Source organism: Astyanax mexicanus, chromosome 11 (genome assembly GCF_023375975.1).
Source record: "Astyanax mexicanus isolate ESR-SI-001 chromosome 11, AstMex3_surface, whole genome shotgun sequence".
NCBI lineage: Eukaryota > Metazoa > Chordata > Actinopteri > Characiformes > Acestrorhamphidae > Astyanax > Astyanax mexicanus.
This window is the reverse complement of record NC_064418.1, coordinates 36,314,961-36,336,342: the sequence shown is the minus strand read 5'-3', so window position 1 is coordinate 36,336,342 and position 21,382 is coordinate 36,314,961. Positions and strand designations below refer to the sequence as shown.

General features: G+C 36.3%; 1 protein-coding gene and 2 long non-coding RNA genes across 4 annotated transcripts in view; 1 reads left to right on the top strand and 2 right to left on the bottom strand.

The window, feature by feature from the left end:
- The window catches only part of LOC111194896 (uncharacterized), a 34,151-nt gene extending 13,419 nt beyond the window's left edge, over nt 1–20,732 (top strand). For both annotated transcript variants that reach the window (XR_007441141.1, XR_007441142.1), the window contains exons 3-4: nt 19,480–19,530; nt 19,955–20,732. This is a non-coding gene — a long non-coding RNA (uncharacterized LOC111194896). The remainder of the gene's footprint in view (nt 1–19,479; nt 19,531–19,954) is intronic.
- Nucleotides 12,950–15,200, bottom strand: cd28 (CD28 molecule). Its single transcript, XM_007234143.4, has 4 exons — nt 15,136–15,200; nt 14,695–15,039; nt 13,388–13,527; nt 12,950–13,117 (listed from the first exon to the last, which is right to left on the bottom strand). Exons 1-4 carry the CDS (start codon nt 15,182–15,184, stop codon nt 13,031–13,033), a joined length of 621 nt encoding a protein of 206 aa, XP_007234205.2. The 5' UTR covers nt 15,185–15,200; the 3' UTR covers nt 12,950–13,030.
- On the bottom strand, nt 16,914–19,334 carry LOC125804915 (uncharacterized). The gene is made up of 3 exons (XR_007441140.1): nt 19,209–19,334; nt 17,786–17,901; nt 16,914–17,608 (listed from the first exon to the last, which is right to left on the bottom strand). It is a non-coding gene; the product is annotated as an uncharacterized LOC125804915 (long non-coding RNA).
- Nucleotides 20,733–21,382: the final 650 nt, after the last annotated feature.

Below are 21,382 nucleotides of genomic sequence, written 5' to 3'. Positions count from 1 at the left end.
GAGGAAATGTCCTGTTTTTTAAATTACCGTCATTGGACCATTAAATTTACAGGCACTAGGGCACTGCGCACAGTGCTGCGTGTGACATAATCCCTGAGTCGCATCAGTGAGAGCAGCCCTGTTCTTAAGGGGGGGTATGCAGCCTAGAGGGGGCGCCAAATCAAAGCTCCACATAAATTTCCTCTCCGGAGAAACAGCTGTGCACAAGCCCCCCCCCCCCCCCCCCCCCCCCCCCATTTGTATCATTTCTAACATATTTAGGGTGTTTTTACTCCATTTTTTCACTCCCACAACCTTAACCCTTTACAGCTTCAAAAACATGTATTATGCAAATTAGGTGGTGACTTCATTTAGCCAGGTGTCCTGGTTTACCCTATACATAGATAATCACTATATTGCCATAGATTAATTTGTAGTTTTAATGTTTCATGGCCATTTTTCTTCATTTTCTTCCACCTGCTTCCTTTCTGAAGACATATTATGCCCTGATGTTAACTAGTTTACCAGCAGCTAGGTTGCTGAACTTAAGCATTATACTGCTAACTATATACTGTATCTGTATCAGAGGATTTCACTCCTTCTCCTTCCAACTTTGTTCCAAGGATTACAATCAAAAACAAGGGAGAAATAGGATTGGCCAAAGTTAATGTAAAAACAGCGCATATATTTTAATTATTGAAATTACATGAAATTCATTTTAAAAGTGTTTTATATACACCAGTGTTATTTACATTACTTATACCTCTTAGACTTGAGGTGTTGGCAGAAGTTCTTTTACCACTAAAATAAGCCACAAATGTCGTAACCCTCCGTAAGAGGTTCCTAGTTTTGATGGAGCACAGCAGTGCAATCATACCATGTCCTCTTTTTTTGCAGAATGCACTGTGTGTGGTGTTTCTTAAAATGCTGATTTAAAGTGCGTTAGTCTTAGGCTAAAGATATACTTGCTGTTCGTATATCCTCTGTGCATCAGTTGTGTCTCAAAATGTAGCATTTTATTTATGCAAGGTGCAGTACACACAAAAATGGTAGGGCAGTGCTGGCACTCTGCAACATCAAAATGGCTATGGTTCATGGCTAATATTAACTAGTTTTTGAATATGTTAGTTAAGATAAAGTCAAGTGTACTCTAAAATGAAGCACAGTACCTATAGAGACTGGTTTTGATGGACACTATCCCACAATGCAATGCAGAATAAAAAAAGGGAAGAGCTATTCATGTTTGGTAAAATGTTAGATAACATGTAGCTGCAGTAGAAACAGCAAATGTATGATATAATAAAAAGCTTCTTTCTGCAATATTTTTTTTTACTTTTTTTTGCATCTGTATGATTTGTCTTTTTGCTGCACAGTGACAAATATGCTGGTCAGATGAGCTGGTAAGAGATCATTATTGTATTGTAAAAGTTATTGTCATTGTTGTATTATTGTAAACATTAATGTGGAAACCTGGTCAGTGCTTTCTAATCTGTCTTCCAGTGGAAGCCTCCAAGCCAATAGCCTATTGGAAATAATGTGAACATTTATGAAGCAGCCGGTTGTCTCAGAGCCGGCCCTTGCATCATCGATCATTGTGTTCAGCATTAAACAGTAAAAAGAGTATTAAAGGCACAAGGGAAATTAATTAAATTATAAATACAGTAATATATACAATAAATAAACATAAATAAGGTATTGCACAAAATATAAATACTATATTACATAAATGGGTACAGTAGTAAGAACTATTATAGTAAATTGTATACATGTATGAATTACTTTCTAAAACTTGCTGAGCTAAGCTAATAATAGCACCAATGACATAATATATCCTATAACATTCTAAACACAAATAGCAAGAATAAAAAATGACACCTAATTACATTCATACACAAAACATTATTCATATTTTTTCTTAATAAGTTAGAACATATCTCACATCAAGCTTGTTTGCTGTAGCTACATGTCAGGGTAGCTACATGTCAGTGGGCTTTTTTTTGGTAATAAAAAAAACAAAAAAACAAAAAAAAAAAAAAAACTTAATTTTGTTTTTCTTGCAGGTGCCCGGGTGCCCCTATGGATGGAAGGGCTGCTAGCATTTGCATATATCACCTATGCAACGTGCCAGCTCTGGATGGTCTAGTCTATCTAGACTAGCATATCTGTAGCTTTACTATTTAGCACTTTAGTTATAAACATGCCACAGTCAAACCACTTACTCTGATTTTATATTCAAATCAGACAGAGGCTTTTAACAACAACATGGTGATTAATGCCTCGCCCACTCTGCATGTTTCATTAAGCTCTCGAATCACACCTCCTCCCACATATTGCCATTTAGTGCATTTAATGTTTTTGAGAAGTAGATGTGGATGATGAAAGACATAGGGTGGCACAGTGGCACAGTGGGTAGTGTGTGCTGCACACTGCAGGGCCTTTGATCCCTACTCTGGTTTATGTCTGTGAGGAGTTTGGTGTGTCCTCCTTATGTCTGTGTGGGTTTCCTCCCACCTCCCAATACCACATGGTAGACAAGCTGCTAAATTTCTGTTAGGTGTGAGTTAATTTGTGTTGCACCCTCCAATGGACTGCAGTCCTTAGTTAAGTATTTTATTTTCTGTGGGCCTTTTGCCCAAGCAAGATATGTGACCCTCCTGAACCCTGACCTTAGAGATCCAGATATATATGGCTGCTTTATAATATATATATATATATATATATATATATATATATATATATATATATTTAGTTTGTTAAGTCCCAGTTTCTAAGTTTTCTCCAAACTTAACACACAGCTGCCCATACCACATACACAACATGCTGAATATCATACACTTTTGGACAAGTATCATACACTTCTGAACACTTCACCTAAAACCCCTGTAAACTCTTGCAGGATTGCTATTTTTGCACCCAAACCTCATTTGAAATCCTATGCACCCAAAAGTCCTCAAGTAAGGATCATGCATTTCGAATGATCTGAAGAGTTTTCTCACTGATTAATTTTTATGTGTTCATTCTTAATCATCTAGCAGTATTAGAGAAAACTCTCAAACAATCTGGGCTTCAAAAAAGCCTATAGACAAGAAATCTACGAAAATATTTTTTTTTCGTAGATTTCTTGGTGCAGTGTGATTATCTGCGGCATCAGTACTGATTTTCATTTACAGACGTCTTTCAAGTTTTGGTCAAATGCATACTGACACAAGATAAAGCAATACGGGAAATTCACAGATGTAAGATGATTACACATTTGTAGTAACTGTGAGAAGAAATAGAGGTGCATTAGTTTCTCTCTGTACAGTCGTTTTTGTTCTGTTATTTGTTTGTACTCTGAGGGGGATGGGTGTTTCTGATGGAGTCTTGGTTCCTTCTAAGGTTTCTTCCTCTTAACATAAGAGTTTTTCCTTGCCACTGTGGACCTGTTTTCTCAGTATAGCTATTTTGTTACAACTTTTGCTGTAAACGTGCTAAAAAAATTAATTGAACTGAATTAGTTTCAGCATTTCTTTAAAAAAATGTAAGGAATAACCACCCTGTGTGGTTTGTGGACACTCAATGCTGATTGCATTCAGCTAGTTTAAGATGCAGCAATTGCTGACACAGGTGTGCAAATGCACACACTCACACAGCTTCTCTAGTCCCTATTGAGAACTGTAGCCTGTAGGCTAGTCCTCTCTGACCCCATTTACACCTGGGCACTTTATTAGTAACAGACCAAACTGCATAAAAATGTGCATTTATAACAGATGCAAATCCAATGGTTCAAACCACCTCAGGAAATGATGTGAGACCCTGACTACACCTTAACAGTAGTAATGGCCACCCAATCAGATTTCAGATACATTTGACTAAGTATAAACACATGGGGCTTATTAGGAGACAATACAGATACTAGTCGTATTAAGAGACCCAGTGTAAAAGGTGACTATGGAGCAGATAAAAATAAAACTGTTGCCTACTGATAAGTTTGGGCTCAAGGGGTATAAAACCCCAAACATTGAGCTGTGGAGCAGTTGAACGTTTCTCTAGAATAATGGTGCTCCATCCAGTACTTTTGACATAAGTTAGGGAATCATGGATTAGACAGGGCAACAAACTGAACTCACTAATGCTCTAGTTGCGAAATACAGTGAAATATTTGACTCCAATAAAAGCTTCAATACCCTTGATTTTTTTAGTTTTGTACATGTCATGTATCTACAACAGCTACGTTTGATAGTTCATGCAACATAAAAAAAAGATATGTACACAGGCATACAAAGCCTAAAAAGCTATTATGTATGATGTATGATGTATGATAGATTAGTCCAACTCTCAAATTAATTATTTTATTTTTAAAGTGACAATCGATGAATCCAACAATTTTTCATAGAAATCTATAGCTACTTCTCACAGAATCACCTAAACTCTCTCTCAGCATTTAATCTGCATGCAGCAGACAGAGCAGCACACTCTGCTTACACACTCGTAAAAAAGGTGCACAGTTCAGTGCAGGAATAGAGGGTCCAGGAAAGCCAAGGAACGAGAATGCGGACCGGACAGGGGGTGTGAAAGGAGACTTGACATGGGGCACAAATGGAGACTGGACAGGGGACAGGGACGGACACTTGACTGAGGGCGGGAATGCGGACTGGACAGGGGACGTGAAGGGAGACTGGACATGGGGTACAAACGGAGACATGACAGGTTCTGGGGTTGAGGTCAGGAGGCCTCTGAGCAGCCTAGGAGCAGGAGACCTGGGGTTGAGAAAAGTTCTGGGAGCCGGCACAGGAGCGGAGTACGGAGTGCGGCGTAGTAGCCGCGGGAGTCGGGACGGCCTTAGGAGCTTTGTGGCCGAGAGCCAGGGTAGAGTACAGCCCCTGGGGGAAATGACTGTGGAGTACGGGCTGGTGCGGGGTAGAGCTACTGGGCGCATATCCCAGGTAGTCCCACAGGCTGCGGGTACTCGTAGGCACCGTCTAACATGGAACAAGACCGAAGGCTCACCACACCAACACGTAGCCCCCAAGAAAATTCTCCCCCGTGAAGGGTTCATCTTCCCGCGGCCCTGACTCCTTAGAGCGCCTACCCTGAGGCTTTCTTCAGCTTCTGTGCCTCGGGGTCTCCTGTGCCGGGGTGCTGAAGGGGGTACAGCGGATGGCCATCCTGCACCCAAGGGATTGTTTACTGCGTCCATTTTTTTGGTCGATCCTTCTGTCAGGGTCGCAAATGCAAACCACAAGAACATTTATTAAACAAAACAAAGACAAAATACACATGCAATAAACAAAAGAAACCAGGACTGAGGAAAACAAGTGAAAACATGGAGCACTGACATACAAGGGTTGACACCGGAACAGGAAACACACGGCTATAAATACACACGGGAACTAGGAACACCTGGGGCTAGGGGGTGGAGCTACAAATGAACAGGTGAGCAACAGAGGAGGAGACAGGATACACACAGGGCAGGTACAGAGGGTTGTAAATTATATATAGAGCTCTGGAAAAAAAAATCGAGACCACTTAAAAATGATGAGTTTCTTTGATTTTACCAAGAGGAAGATCAAAAGCCATCAAAAGAAGCTGAACTGCTTGATTTTTTGCACCTGGAGTGGCATAAAGTTATACAAAAGCAGTGTGTAAGACTGATGGAGGAGAACATGCCAAGATGCATGAAAACTGTGATTAGAAAACAGGGTTATTCCATTCTGAACTTCTGAATCTTTATTAATATATGGATTCTTTTCTTTGCATTATTTGAGGTTTGAAAGCTCTGCATCTTTTTTTGTTATTTCAGCCCTATCTCATTTTCTGCAAATAAATGCTCTAAATGAAAATATTTTTTTTATTTGGAATTTGGGAGAAATGTTGTACGTAGTTTATAAAATAAACCAACAATGTTCATTTTACTTGAAGATATTCCTATAAATAGCAAAATCAGAGAAACTGATTCAGAAACTGAAGAGCTGTATATTAAAGTTGTAGGTAATTTTAAAAGAATTGCTATAAAGTAAATACTTAAAAAAAAAAGAGAGAATCTTAGACTTCACTATCAGTATTAAAACAGAATTCCTGTGAACAGTGCTTGGCCTGTTGATATGAGAATGTTCTATTATTCATTCAGTTTCTGTTAAACTCTTGAACGCCTGTGTGTGGATGCCTGAAATGTTGAGGTAAGCTACTCGCGTGTTTTTTTTTTCTGTGTTGTCCCAGTTGTGGTCAGGATGTTTGTGGTTCAGTTAAAATGAGATAAAATGACTGCAAGTATCTGTGAAAATGTCCACCTCATATCCTGTTGAAAGTGTCAGGTTTGCGATTATCTGAGGCCCTGTATACCGTACATATTGTTTTTCAGATTGTGTGAGCAGAAACAGATGAGGCACACAGAAAAATCTGTTATTTTTGTGTAGATCACGTCTTGGTGATCTGAAAGATACCGCTTCAAACTGAAGTCAAGATGCCAGTTACTTTGTTATGTAAATGTACCCTTGTGTATGGCGTACACTGGCTAAACATTCTTTGACAGGTTCTGCACTGTTAAATGTCACTCTTTTAATCATAATCTGCGTTATATAAATAGGGACCTAATTAGTGAGCTGTGCTGGGAAAAATCCTTGAGATGTGGTTAGGTAGAAACATTGAGAAGAGCAAGGGCATAAAAGGGAAACCACCTTTTTATGCAGTAAAAGCTATAATACTTGTTAGTAAAGCTATAGAAACCAAAATTAAAAAACAAATATGGGTCATATGACAATATGGGAACGGATTCTGTTTGGACAATAACTATATTCTTACCAAACAAATTTAAAAACTGTCAGCCCAAATCTGATTTTCGGTACCTGTAGATTATATCCAGAAAGATTTCTGAAAGTTTGGACAACCCAAATAAAGTGAAATCAAATTTTTGCAATTTAGATAGAAAACCAAATAAGGAGACTGTTTAAAGTATGATTACAATCAGATTTGTACCAATGTGCCTTAGTGTGTGCACTTATTGCATCTTTTTTTCATTTATTTTAAAATGTCCAGTTGTGGTCTCTATTATGAATGAACACCATGTGAGAAGTTTTTTGTAAAAAAAAAAAAAAAAAGTTAGCACCCGAACATCCCTTTCAGACAGCTTCCTCTTGCGCCCACAGTTAATCCTGTTGGATGTGGTTCGTCCTTCTTGGTGCTATGCTGATATTACCCTGGATACTGTGGCTCTTGATACATTACAAAGACTTGCTGTCTTGGTTGATGCGCCAGCAATTTGTCCTCTTTTGAACTCTGGTATGTCACCCATAATGTTGTGTGCATTGCATTATTTTGAGAAAAACTGTACTTTTGCCCTGCTAACTGAACCTTCACACTCTGCTCTTACTGGTGTGAGCAATGAGCAATTAGAAGCCAGGCTGGTCCAATTTAGCCATAAAACCTCCCACATTAAAATGACAGGTGTTTCAGTTTCATTGTCCAACCCCTGGAAAAAAGTAAGAGACCACTTAAAAATGATTATTTGATTTAGATTTAGATTTATTTTTTATTTTACCAAATTGAAAAGCTCTGGGATATAATCAAGAGGAAAATGTATGATCACAAGCCATCAAACCAAGCTAAACTGCTTGAATTTTTGCACCAGGAGTGGCATAAAGTTATTCAAAAGCAGTGTGTAAGACTGGTAGAGGAGAACGTGCCAAGATGCATGAAAACTGGTTAAAAACCATGTTTATTCCGGTGTAGCATGCATATACAACACAGAGAGACATGTTATATGTCTCAAATAACAAGAAAAAGTAGATTTTAGCGGAAGAAGACCTTTATTGGTCAAATTGGTTTTCAGTGTGTCTTTTTGTAGCAAACAACAACCTCTTGACAAAAGTGAGGGGGTCCAAGTCAGTTAGTTACTGACCCCAACCTCATTAACACAGCAACTTATGTAGATAGGGTTGTGGTGTCTGGACACGCAAATCTGATCTGGTAACAGTCATTTCAACAGACCATCAAATTGAATTTGCCTGCAGTCTGAACATTCTGAGCCTTAGGAACTATTTAGATTGTATCCCAATTCATCTTTGATATTCTGTACAGAAGCCACATGAAATCAGGTTTTTGCAAATCAGAACCAATTCACTTTTGGATGTGGATTAATATGCGACTACAGTCAGATTTGCACAGATATGTGGAAGTTGGATCTCAATGTGTCTTTGGCACCACTTGCAACACACCTTCAATTCTTCTGCTTTCATGTATAAAAGTCATACAAGAACAGTGACTGACGCCTACTTCAATACCACAGCAACCCATGCAGATCTGATCTGATCACTTGCAAAACAACAGTGCAAACAACCATCTCAAGACATCTCAACACTTTTCTGAATACTGATTTGGCTGTCCACTTGTTCTCAAAACAGTTTAGTTCTTGGGTGCATGGGTTTTTCAGGATGTTGGGAATGCACATACACACATACTGTACGAACATATGTGCCCGAGGTGCAGTGAGGGTTAGTGCTCCAAGCAGGGGCGGATCTAGCCATTTTGGGGCCCTAGACAAAATATAAACAAGGGGCCCTCATTTTTGAAACACACACATAAACCAAATAACAAGAGATGGAACGATCGATCGGCAGTGTATCGGTATCAGCCGTTTTTTAGCCAAAATATGGTATCGGCGATCGGCAGATATTCTTCTGATTTTAACCGATCCGATTCAGGAGTTTAGGGTTAAGCAGTTAAGCAGTGCTGTGAGTGGATGGCCGGTGAAACTGCTCACTTACAGGAAGCTGCAGTTCCTCATCCAACCACTAGTCGGAGCTGCAGCAGCAGAACAAGCCTTGCTGTCTTCACTTAGTCAGAGCTACAGCCCTGCAGCTCAGCTGAGCCAGTCTGGAGCGTGTGTTTTTTTTTTTTTTTTACAATTTCTAAAGTTCACCTGTGTAGGAAATAAATGTTTTAACCCCACTAACCGGATAATACAGCTCTCTACAGTTCATCTTTCAGCACAAGCAGCTAACAGCAGCAGTTTAGAGCAGCCGTCACGGAGTCACTGCTCGGATTACATTATAAACAGGTTAGTTAGCGCGCTGCTAACCTCATGATGTTTATAACTACGGAGTTTAGTGGACACGGCTGCAAGGTAAGACTGTTGAAGGCTACTGAAGACTATTAAAGGCTATTGGAGGTTATTGAAAGTGTTATTGGGGCAGAAATCAGTACAGGCTGGTTAGATAAGAGATTCACGTGCTCGTCCTTTGCTGCAGTGAAACTGCGACTAGCGCTGTCACAGTGATGTTTATTAACGTAATTAAAACAGATTTTGTCAGGTATTGTCTTATACATATTTACACACAACTTATATCTCCTAAAAAGCGTTTATTTTGGTCAGTAACACTGGTGTTTATTTGCTATTAGTGTAAATGACCAGCGTTTGCTTTGGCGTGGGTGTAATTAGAGGAAACACGTTGTGTAGCAAATTGCTACGTCATCATATTATGGACTAGTTCAATGCAAGCAACTGAGAGGAGTATGTGTGTTTGGACAATTAGTATTTAGACATTAATTCGGTATTCTACTGATATTTCTGTTGTTTTTTTAATAGAAATATGTTTTTTCTTTACTTTATTTAAGTAACAAATTAACATTGTTTTTGGTGTATTTAATGTAGCTGGGATGGTCAGATTTGGGGGCCCCTATGGAGGACAGATTTGGTCGAGGCCCTAGGCAAATGCCTAGGTTTGCCTAATTAAAGAACCGCCTCTGGCTCCAAAGCATTTCAAAATTTGCTGCAAAGGACACTACAGCGACAGTCAAGTTCTCTTGTGCCTTAGGCGGGCTTTTTTCGTTCGACTGTCATGGCGGTCACCCTATTCTGTTTACAGAGACCATATGAGTGTTGCCTAACTCACAACCCTGTCATCAATAACATGGTGCACTAAATACTGAGCCACTAATGCCACAATAAAAACAGAAGAACACTTCCACTTTGATCAGCCACTTCTCCCTCCTAGAACAGAAAGCTGAGACTGACAGAATGATCCTAAAGCATGGGTCTGTTGATTTATGCTGCTGGCGTCAATGTGGTTTGTTCCAGTGTGAGTTACGTAAGAGTCTGAACACACAATTCTCAAAAACCTTCAGATTTAGGTCAAGGATAGGTAGGTAAAGAGTAGACATATAGCTGATTGGATGGCAGTTCCTTATGCCAGTATGTTGTTTGTTGCAATAATTCTTCTCTGCCTTGTTCTTGTCCTCGTTTCTTATCTAATCTTGTTTATCTTCCTTCATGGTTCTGACCACATACTTCTTTAGTTTTGCTTCCCTCTTCTGCCCATTCTCCCCATCTGTGTGTAATGTTGGATGATATGACCTCAAATTGATATTTTGATTAAATGAATATTTCACCTTGCATGTGATTATTGGATGATTATTGTAATGAAAGAATGACAACAGCCACTTGAATTGCTAAGTTGGTTTGATGTTTGAGTTCTGAATGGACCGGGCTGAGTCACGTGTCTGCATACTTGTAAGTATTAACAGAATTTAAAAAATGTGTATGGCCGATATGGGCATGAATAAACTGACCGTGGACATTTTTTTATTAATTTGTCATCTAGGGGTGGGCGATATGGCTCTAAAATAATATCACGATATTTCAGGGTATTTTTCGATAACGATATACTTGGCGATATAGGAAAACTAAAATAATTTATTTATTTCAGGAATATAGTATAATAGTATAACAGTATAATCATGTCTTGCCACAAGAATGTACACTCTTTTTTTGTCTTCATTGTTTCTTGTCTTTCTCCCAGTTAAGATTCTACTGTGGATTCACTCGTTTTGGTTCTTGTTTTATCTTACCATGAACCATCACAGACATGAGTACTACATCTTATACATTTGTCCTGCCCCTTGCCTCCTCTGTATCACAGTTGTATTATCTTTTCCAGTATTCTGTATTTATTCATCCTTGTCGCTTGCACACAGGTATTTCTCCAGATTGTCTGAATCTTTGATAATTTCATTTTAAATTGTATGTCAGGGTTTTTTTTAAATAGTTGCACAAAGATGCAGTTTTTTTTACAGATTGATATCACAGTTTTATCATATTTACCAACTGTAAATATGAACTGTAAGCTGCTGATAATAAACTGAATGGCCCCCTTTAACTTAAGTCTGCAGGACATGGCATTTGTTGATTAAATCAGTTCAATACATTTTGCCTTTTCCATTTTAAATGAGCTTTTGAGAAGATGACAACGTTTCTGGATGGTGTTAACATATGGCTTTTTTATGATACAGCTTGAACTTGTATTTGTGGATTACAGCATGGTGAACTGTTTTCAACAATATGGATTCTTGAAAGTGTTCCTAAACCCATACTATGATTTCCAGTACTGAATCATGGTAAAAAGGTAAAAATGTCTCACTTTGAACATCTGATGTGTGTTCTATTGTGAATAAATATGGGTCTATAAGATTTACAAATCATTTCATTTTGTCTTCATATACATTCTTTTATATATTTTTTCATAATTGGAGTTGTAAATTACAATACAATTTTTAACTACATTTGTCCTTCTAAAATTGGCTCAGACGTATTTTTAAAGTAGGACACTTTGGTCTGACAGTGCTAAAAGTGGGTAAACAGTGCCACATATTGGCCAGAATCTGGGCCAACAGCTTCTGTTTTTACTGTTTCCATTAAACTGACATTTTGTGAAGAACAAAAAAGATGACATCATGTCCTGTGTGTCCTAAGTTTATTTTAGCGATTTAAAAAGGGTTTGTTTCTATTTGTATCATCCACATCGTTAGAAAATACTATTAATTCTACTTCATGTAGTTTATTTCCATCAGAGCTGTTTGGTGAGATACTCCATCTCTCTTATCTGTTTGAAAACTATTTCAATAATTGTATTAACACTTATCCCTTTTAAAATGAAATAAGGAACACTGCTCGTCTGATATCAATTCGCTAAAGTCAAAAAAGCCAAAAGATACAATTTAATTTTAATGTGATTTTTTGCATGGGTTGAGTGTGTGTATGCTTCTTCAACTTTACTTTTGTAGAAGTAACATAAAAATAATCTTATGTTGGCTAAAAGGTGTATCCTTAATATATTTTATAGCCATGCTATAAATATACAATATATATTTAGAATGATCATATTGCAATACTAAGTATGTGACGTGGTAAATGCTCTGTTTCTGGTCAAACTTTGTTTGGAAAGTTTGTTGGACTGAGCGTCCCGGATTGAATAAATAGTTTAACGAAAGTAACAATAAGCCTAAACTTTCTTTGGGAAACCACCCCTTTATTTTTCTAGACAGAATACCCTCTTTTAATTTGCTTAATTACATCAGCAGTTTCACTAAGTACTGATACACTGGGTTATCAAATACCAGCCCTCACTCAGACGTCTTTCACTGAGGTCATTCCTACTATTACAGAGAATGACAGACAGGATTTACAACTCTGAGTCAATTCTTCTTAGAATCACCTTCGGTCGACTCAGTTTGAGAAGTAATAATGACGGAATGAGAGCACCAGTGGTTATCTCTTACAGGAAACACACACATGTTTCGTTTCACAGAGTTTACTTTAATCATAGGACAGTTCCTGCCAATATTCAACATATATACTTCCATAGGAAACAACATGTCATGTAATGTTTCTTTTTCACAACGAAAATTAGGAAGACATTTCATAAGAAACTACAGAAGAACTGGTAAAAAAAATAAAAATAAAATTAAAACAGAATGAAAATAGCATTTGGGTAATGTACAGCAGTTAAACACAGTTAACAAAGTTAAAATCTTTTTTAAACAAAAGTTATTGGTTGATGTTGTAATCTAATATAGTTGTAACTAACCTGAGATTATGGAACATTTATTGGAATTCTATGAATGATTGTTTCAGTTTTATATTTGTCTATTGTATAACAAAGACACAGTAAGAAATCAGACCTCAGCAGAAACATTTAAAAACAAAACATAAAAATACTTCTTTTTTTTTTGCTATCTTTCAAAATAGTAGTATTTCGGTACTAATGCGGATTGAGATCACAGGTGAACACTGTATGTATCACCAGAAGTTGCTGTATTCATTCTTCTGTGGAACTATCTGAGGCACATGACTGGACTTTGACGGCGACAGGATCATGATTATTACCTGAGGATAAAAATACAAGCCATTAATAAAAAAAAAAATACTTGCATATGATTTTAAATAGGTTATTTGTAGACCACAATAAACCACCGATTGTGCTGTTTTATATTATAGATTTTGAGAAGTATAAAAATTATAGTGCAATGACAGTTAACACTGTGTATCCCAGTATAGTGGACACAGGACAGTGACCACCAGGCTTACAAACACAGGCCATGTTTATGGCCATAGCATGACTTTTCTCAATGAAATTGATGGCTGGACTCTTCTTACCTGTAGAATGAGGATGAGGGTGGTGATTATGAGAATTGCACAGAGCAGGAAAAGGTTCGATGTGGGGGTTTGGACGGGGGTGATCTCTGGTTTCTCCTGAATTCTAGCCTCAGTTTTAGAAGTGGGGCAGTCTGGGCTCTCTAGAATGGAAAAAAAACATTACAGCACGTTCATAACAGCAAATATATCAAAGTTCATTCTAGCTGTTTTCTGTCAAATGACATTTATGAGGTTTCTTTAGACACTTTTTTTTTTTTTTTTCAAATGGAAAACTAGGTTTTCACAAAAAAGATGAAGACTTTAATTCAAAGTGTCCACAGAGTTATTGACGTCAAAGCGAGGGTGATTTGTCTCCGTTTAGATGTCGGGGGAGCCCCGTTTCCACTGCATCAGACTGCACCACAAGAAACTGAGCAAATGACTGCTGTCATGACATGCCCTGTGGCTCCCTCTAGAGGCATAATATTGTGTGTGTCTGCATCAATTTTTTAGATGTTATTAGATATACTGGACTTTGCTTTGAAGTAATACCTATAGTATAGTTAATACACTGTACTGAGATTTGTGTGAGGCCATTTTTCTTTATTCATGTCTTTAATTTAACATTTTCATTGTTTAAATGTTCAAATGTGTGCCACTATTGTCAGACAAATAACCATCAGTTAAAGTAATATCTCACTTACAAGTGGAATGCAGTTTACACTACAAGATTAAACAATTGCAGTGTATTATAAGCTACTTCAGATTTGAGATATTTGCGATATATTAAGCGGTCAATAAAACAACAAACAAGACTGCAAATCAAGTTTAAGTGCTGGGAACTACATAGTACATCAATCATCTATTTATATATTTTCTATTTAGTTGTTAAATTATTGCTTTGAAATGAAAAGCGTTCATTAGAGCTTTTCTGAGAGTATTCTTTTTTTTGTAATTTATTTTTTAATTTTTGTAAAAATGTATTCTTCACACCATAATTAGCAAATTAGCACAGTGGCCTGAGGCAGACAGGCACTTAAACATTACAGACACATTAAGCTAATATAGGTAGATAAACAGATAACCAGTAACCAATGAATACCATTAGATTTCCCCTGCTGGACAAGGAGACCATCCTATACCACTAATAAAAGCCCTTCTACATTTGCCTGTAACCTGTAATGTTATGTTACATGGTATGAATTAAAGTGGCTGTGTATATGAGCATTAAAAATATTGTAAAGAATATATATATTTTTTCTGAGTAAATATAAAAATGTAAAGTAATAGACAGCTTGGCTGAGCTCAGGCTCTATGCCATCTCTCACCTGGAATATACACCAGAGTCCCATTCCCAAACTGCCGGAGGTATGGAGGTGGGAAGATGATGTCCACTCGGCATCGATAGATGTCTGTGTCCTCCCCCTTCAAGCCAAAGATGGTCAGGTCCACTCTGCCATTGCTTACATTAGCTCTGCAATGCACCCTCTCGTTTGTCTCTAACTGGGAGGATGAGATGTTGACAGAAGTACTGCAGATCCTCTCTTTCCCATAGAGACCTTTATACAGGGACACCTGCATTTCTTGTGGTTGTATTTTGGTCTTGAAAATGCAGTGCATAGATACTTGTCCATTACTCCCAACCACATAGTACGGCTGTGAAACACTGAGGGCTGCAGATGAAAAAAAAGAAAGAAAGATAAAAGTGTTAGGAAATGTCAATTAGATATTTCAATTAGAATTCAATAGAAAGAATTCCAGCTACTCACCAATCCCCAATGGGAGGCCTGCGATCGTTAGTACCAGGATGGCAATCATTGTGTAACTCCGGGGGTATTGCCCTATGTCTTTTTATGCTTGAAATCTTGAAAAGTGTTGTGGAAAGTGTGTGACATCATTACTGTGTCAGGAAACCTCAGGCTGACGGTAACTGTCTCCCAATACAGCGCGAATTTGTGCATTTGCATAATAAATGCAAAGCCACTTTTGTTGCAGAGTGGAGGGAAAAAAAAAGAACGTGCAAGTGCAAAAAAGCAACAAATCAGCAAAATGAATAAACCTGATCAGAGCTCCAGTCAGATTAACTCAGCTTAACTCAGAACGAAACTCTGATAGCCAAGAAATGGAAACAAATATTGGTATTTCTGCGAAGCCGTTGTGCTAAGTCATGAAATGCATTATTTTTGTGTGCAAATCATGCATGCACATGTTTTTCAGTGCTTAGTCCACAGAAAAATACTATTGTAGTGAGTGCTACAAAGGCACAAATCACTGTAAAATGTTTGAAGGTGTTAGTAGATATAAAACGTGTTAATCTTGTAACATGTTCATGCAACATTTAATTTAATGCATTTAATTCATTTTCAACTAGAATATTGTTCATATATCAACCATTTAACTGTGTATATCCTGAATATCAGTTGAATCAGCTTACAGTTCTTGTGTTTAATTTATTGGCAGATTTCTTTTTTTTTTTTTTTTTTCGTCCTACTGATATTTTTGTGGTCATCAGACATCAGATAGTATAATTTCATTTATTAAGGGAAAAAAATCAATCCAAACCAATTCAGCCAGGTGTAAAAAGCTTAAACCTTAAAACTAAACCTTATAACTTTGTTGTGCCACCCTTGGCAGTAACAACTGCAATCAAGCTTTACTGATACCTGGCAATGAGTCTTTCACATATCTGTGGAGGAATTTTGTCCAACACTTCTTTGAATAATTGTTTTTATTCAGCCATATTGGAGGGTTTTCCAGCATGACCAGCCTGTTTTAGATCACACCACAGCATCTCAATCAGACTTTATCTAGGCCACTCCAAAACCTTAATTTTGTATTTTAAGCCATTCAGAGGTGAACTTGTTTGTGTTGTTTGGGTCATTGTCCTGCTGCAGAACCCAAGTACACCTGAGCTTGACCTCACAAACAGATGGCCCGACATTCTCCCTAGTACTTAGTACCTTGTGTTCCAAATAAATTAATATGTTGATTTCTTCTTACTTTTCTTTTGAATTCAATTTTACATATGATTTACAAGTTTACCAAAGGTAGCCCCAGGGATGGGGGGATGACTACACACTGATGGTGAGTGTCAGAAACTAAAGGACACACCCAGAATGCAAATAGATTGTCCCAACAGAATCAAATCAGTTATTTTAAGTTGACTCAACTCAAAGGTCTCATTTTAAATGTATAAGTGCCCACAAATGTTTACCTAATTTATAATAGTTGAGTAAGGTTTGGAAATATCCAATTTTACATAAAAACAGAATTAATTTGTTTGAGTTCAAACTAATTGTGGGTTTACAGTGTACACAAAGTGATGGTAATTTGTTTTACTGAATAAATCCTTTAGGTTGTCTTTACATTGTACATTGTTTTTACAGCTATACTGTTTTTCTTCTGCTTAACTAAAAGAACAAGTAAAATGATAAAATGTTGTAATGGTAAAAAAAAAAAAGAATTATGTCACCAAATGGAACAAAGTTAATATTGATTAGGACAGAGAGGCTAAGATATTTAAGAGAAATAAGAAAAGAGTAAAAAATAACATAATTCCTGTTTTATTTTATTTGATACTGTTTATATAGCAAGTCTATAATCTGCACTGGTGTTTTATACATAAGAGTATTCTTACACTGGTCATTTTGATATTAAGGATATCATTTGCAAACAGAGTTTTACAAGGAGAAAATTGTTACAGCATTCCAACAATGAATAGTTACAGATTTAGTAAAATAATAATATTAAATACATTAAAATACACTGAACTATTTACTGCATTCACAACTCAGTCTGCATATATAAATGCATCTCACTTAAACTGCATATTGTTCACATTGTTTAATGTCTGTTCACACTTTTTTCTTTATTTAATTCTGCACTGCTAACTTTAGCTGTTTTCCATTTATGCATAATATTGTTCCATACCTGCACATGAAATATTCTACTTCATTAAGCTCATTCACACATACATTTTGCACTTATTTATATGTTACATTATATGTTATATGTTAGCCAATTTGCACTTCTGGTTAGATGCTATATAGGCTAGATATGCCAATATAAGCACTCAAAAACTGTAGTAGCATATGATTGTATATGATCCCGCTTTTATCATCTTGGTCGTTTGGTTTGGGCAGCTGGATCTGGATTCTGAACTCATCTGGCTCTTCTGAATTCTCCAGGCCTTGTGTTGTAGTACTCGCTCTGAGTCTCCGTCTCTGCATTTTTCAGTTTCCTCTGGTTCAGAAACAGAAACACCGGTTTTTACTTTTATAGAAACTCTTTTGTAGTTGCACTGATGTAAAACTGTTGCTCATCCTCACATGTAGTAACAGGTATACTGTGTGAAGTAGAAATAAATGCATTACACATCTATATGTGTGTGTGTGTGTATGTGTGTGTGTGAGAACTCACACCAAAGTAACAGGCTACAGTTGTCACAATGAGGTTGTATAAAGCAAATAGCCCACAGCCTGCAGCCAGCATTATCCAGGAGAGTGGCTTCCCCTCACTTACACACGAGTGTGACTCTAGAGAAAAGAAAATATATTTTACATTACATCCCTATAAAGAAGCTATATTTAGCAAAATTCATCCATATACGTTTTATGTGAATCAATATTTTATTCAAGTTTCTCATTTTTGGAGTATTTCTATTATAGTGTAAAGGTCAAGGTTTGTTGTAAAAAAAAATATCTCAGCAATAGGAGTTTTTTTTAGTTGTAAAACATTAGAATAGATTCTATACAAATAATAAAAAAAACTCTTTTTTTTTTTTAAAGAAGTTAGTTGAGTTACTTTGAAAAACAAATCTTTATTTCAGGTTTATCCTGGACAGACCCTGCCAGTTGTATGGAGTTGTTCAGTTCCAACACCAGCAATAATAAATTAATATGTCTCCCACGTGGGGACCATTATAGATGTTTGCCCTAAAAGCACACATTTTTGTATGCATGTTTTTTTTTGTATTTATATTAAAAGTAGTGTTTACTGGGTAAATTATAATTTACAGCCCAGATAAGAAGTTAGTTCTCAGTTTCTTAACATGTGAAGCCTAAAACCCTACTTTGCACATGAATATGTATTTATACCTTGTATTTTGAAAATGGTAACTTTACAGTCAATGGAAGTCATTGCAAAAATATTATATTCCAAATACCATATATACATATACAGCTCTGGAAAAAAAATTGTTTCTCTGATTTTGCTATTTATAGGTACATGTCTGAGTAAAATGAGCATTGTTGTTTTGTTTTGTTTTATAAACTGTGGACAACATTTCTCCCTAAATTCCAAATGAAAATATTGTCATTTAGAGCATTTATTTGCAGTAATTGATGAATGGCTGAAATATCAAAAAAGATGCAGAGCTTTCAGACCTCAAATAATGCAAATAAAACAAGTTCATATTTTTAAAGTTTTAGGAGTTCAGAAATCGATAGTTGGTGGAATAACCCTGAGCACATCTTGTTTTCATGGTTTTGTCATCTTGTCATGTTCTTCTCCACCAGTCTTACACACTGCTTTTGGATAACTTTATGCCACTCCTGGTGCAAAAATTTAAGCAGATCAGCTTGGTTTCATGACTTTTGATCATTCCTCTTCATCTTAGTTATATTCTAGAGGTTTTCAATTTGGTGAAATCAAAGAAACTCATCCTTTTTAAGTGGTCTTTTATTTATTTCCAGAGCTGTATATATATATATATATATATATATATATATATATATATATATATATATATATATATATATATATATATATATAAATGTAACTATATATAACTAGAAATTTAACTATGATTACGTTAACTTCTATTTGTATTTATAAGTAGTACCTTCAACAAGTAGCAGAGTGTAAGCAGTTCTGTCAGGCCAGACTCCACAGCAGTACAGGCCTGTATGATTGACTTGAAGCATTTTTATCAAAAAAGTGTTTTTCTCTATGGATAAATGCAACCTGTGACTGGGCTTGAGGCTGGTCATTGCAGTTGAGTTTATATCAATCTTGTGTAGACTGAGGTTAAATGAAGACTTCTCTTCATTTCTCAGATCTGGGCAGTAGATTGAAGCCGTTTCATTGTCTGTAGTTGTTCTCTGTATTCGCAGGGTGATGCCTGAAAACACACAGAGAGTCCACTGTTGTTTGCATGTAACACGGTAAGAAAGAGGGAGGGGTGTTTTTATTGTGTCAGGATGTGGTCTGCCACCCTCCTCCTCATTTCTGTTTACCTCTCAAATTTGTCTTTTCCTTTCGCTATGTGTAACGTACTTTACTCTGAAGTAGAAGAAGGTTTAGTTAAATGAGGTTTTACTTGCTAGAGATGTTTAAAAAATGATTAATAATGAATGTTAAAGTATTGTATATAGCAGAATAAGTACAGTGCAGTTTTATCAGTATCTTTCCTAGAAACTTATGAGATTTAAATAGAAGAAACATCACTATCAGTTCAGTTCACCTGGTTGTTAGTAGGTTAACACCCGCTGCTATAATCTGCTATGAACTCAGGATAAATCTGATTATTATATAACATAAAATTACCCACCTTTGTTGCCTGATTTGAAGTCTCGCCTTTTCCTCAAGCTAAACTGAGCCTCAGAAAACGCAGGACAGACGACGGAGAGCACTGCAGTCATCCGAACGATCCAGCAGCCGTCGAGCATATCTGCACTGCTGCCTCTCAGAAGTGACTAAAGAAGACACCTGGTTCCTGTTCTAGACAATGCATGGGAGGATTCGCAGGTCGAGAAACCTACAGGATGGAGGATTTAGATTAAGTGCACAAAATGTGATTTTATCAATTACCAAAGAGCTATCAACATGTCATATCAGTTCTCTTTAAACTTTTCCTCTTAACTGTTCAGTGAAATATTAATAAAAAAGCACATTATTCTCATTCAGCAGCACAGTAGATATTAAATAAGCAGAAAATTATAAATATTGGCAGAACATTCAAACTAAATTAAGGACATACTTTCTATATTATTAGGTGTAATCTATCGAAACAGCTCAGCCCACCCTGCGTATTCTATTTTCCACCCTTCTTGTGGAAATGTGTCTCCTCTTGCTTTGAAGGAGGACCTTTTCAGAAATGAGTCACAACTTTCCTTTTCATTGGTCACATCATCATTTATTTCTCGCTTCGTGAACTTCTCACGAAGCCTTTTTATTCTTTTTTTCTTTCTTTTTTTTTGCCTTTTCTTGCACATTTTAGTTTCCTGTACTGCTTTTTGTTCTTTCTGCCTTTCTTTTTTTTTTGCAAGTGTGAGGCAAAGGAAAATACCAGTTTTAGATTTCTTGTGGTTATAAAAAAAAAGCCAGACATGGAAATTTTTTAATCCTTTTTGAGTAATATTATTTGTGACGTTAATCCATTTTTACACTCTGTGTTAAAAAATAAATAAAATTTATATATATATATATATATATATATATATATATATATATATATATATATATATATATATATATATATATATATATATATTCCTTTTAAATAGTGCATAAGACAATTTGTTACTGGTAAAGTAAACAAAAGCCCTTGTATATACATTTTACTTTAAACTAATATTTTCTTTTTTATTTTTGATATAATGTAAATCTGGTATTTGTTCTGTATTGATGTCAATTTCATGATTAATTGACTAAAGTAAATGTTCAAATGTAACATAAAATGATACGTTTTTTTTTTATTATTCCTCTTCTACTGTAAAGCCAATTTGGAGATACAAGTATTTTGTCTTCTGTCTGATAACCAATAGAATGCTTTGTCTGAAACAGCAACAACAAAGCCCAGGTCTTCATTATTGTTGGCTAGAGAACTCCACAGAAGTGTAAGGCTGTTACAACAGGTAAAATAATCAGTCACCATGTAAACTCTTGATTTTAACAGAAACCTTGGATGAGCAGGTATCTTCAATTTTTAAACACAAAACATTAACAGTTATCTATACTAATATACTAATACCTACTACGACAGTTTATCTGCACCTAAGTAATGAAACCATTTCA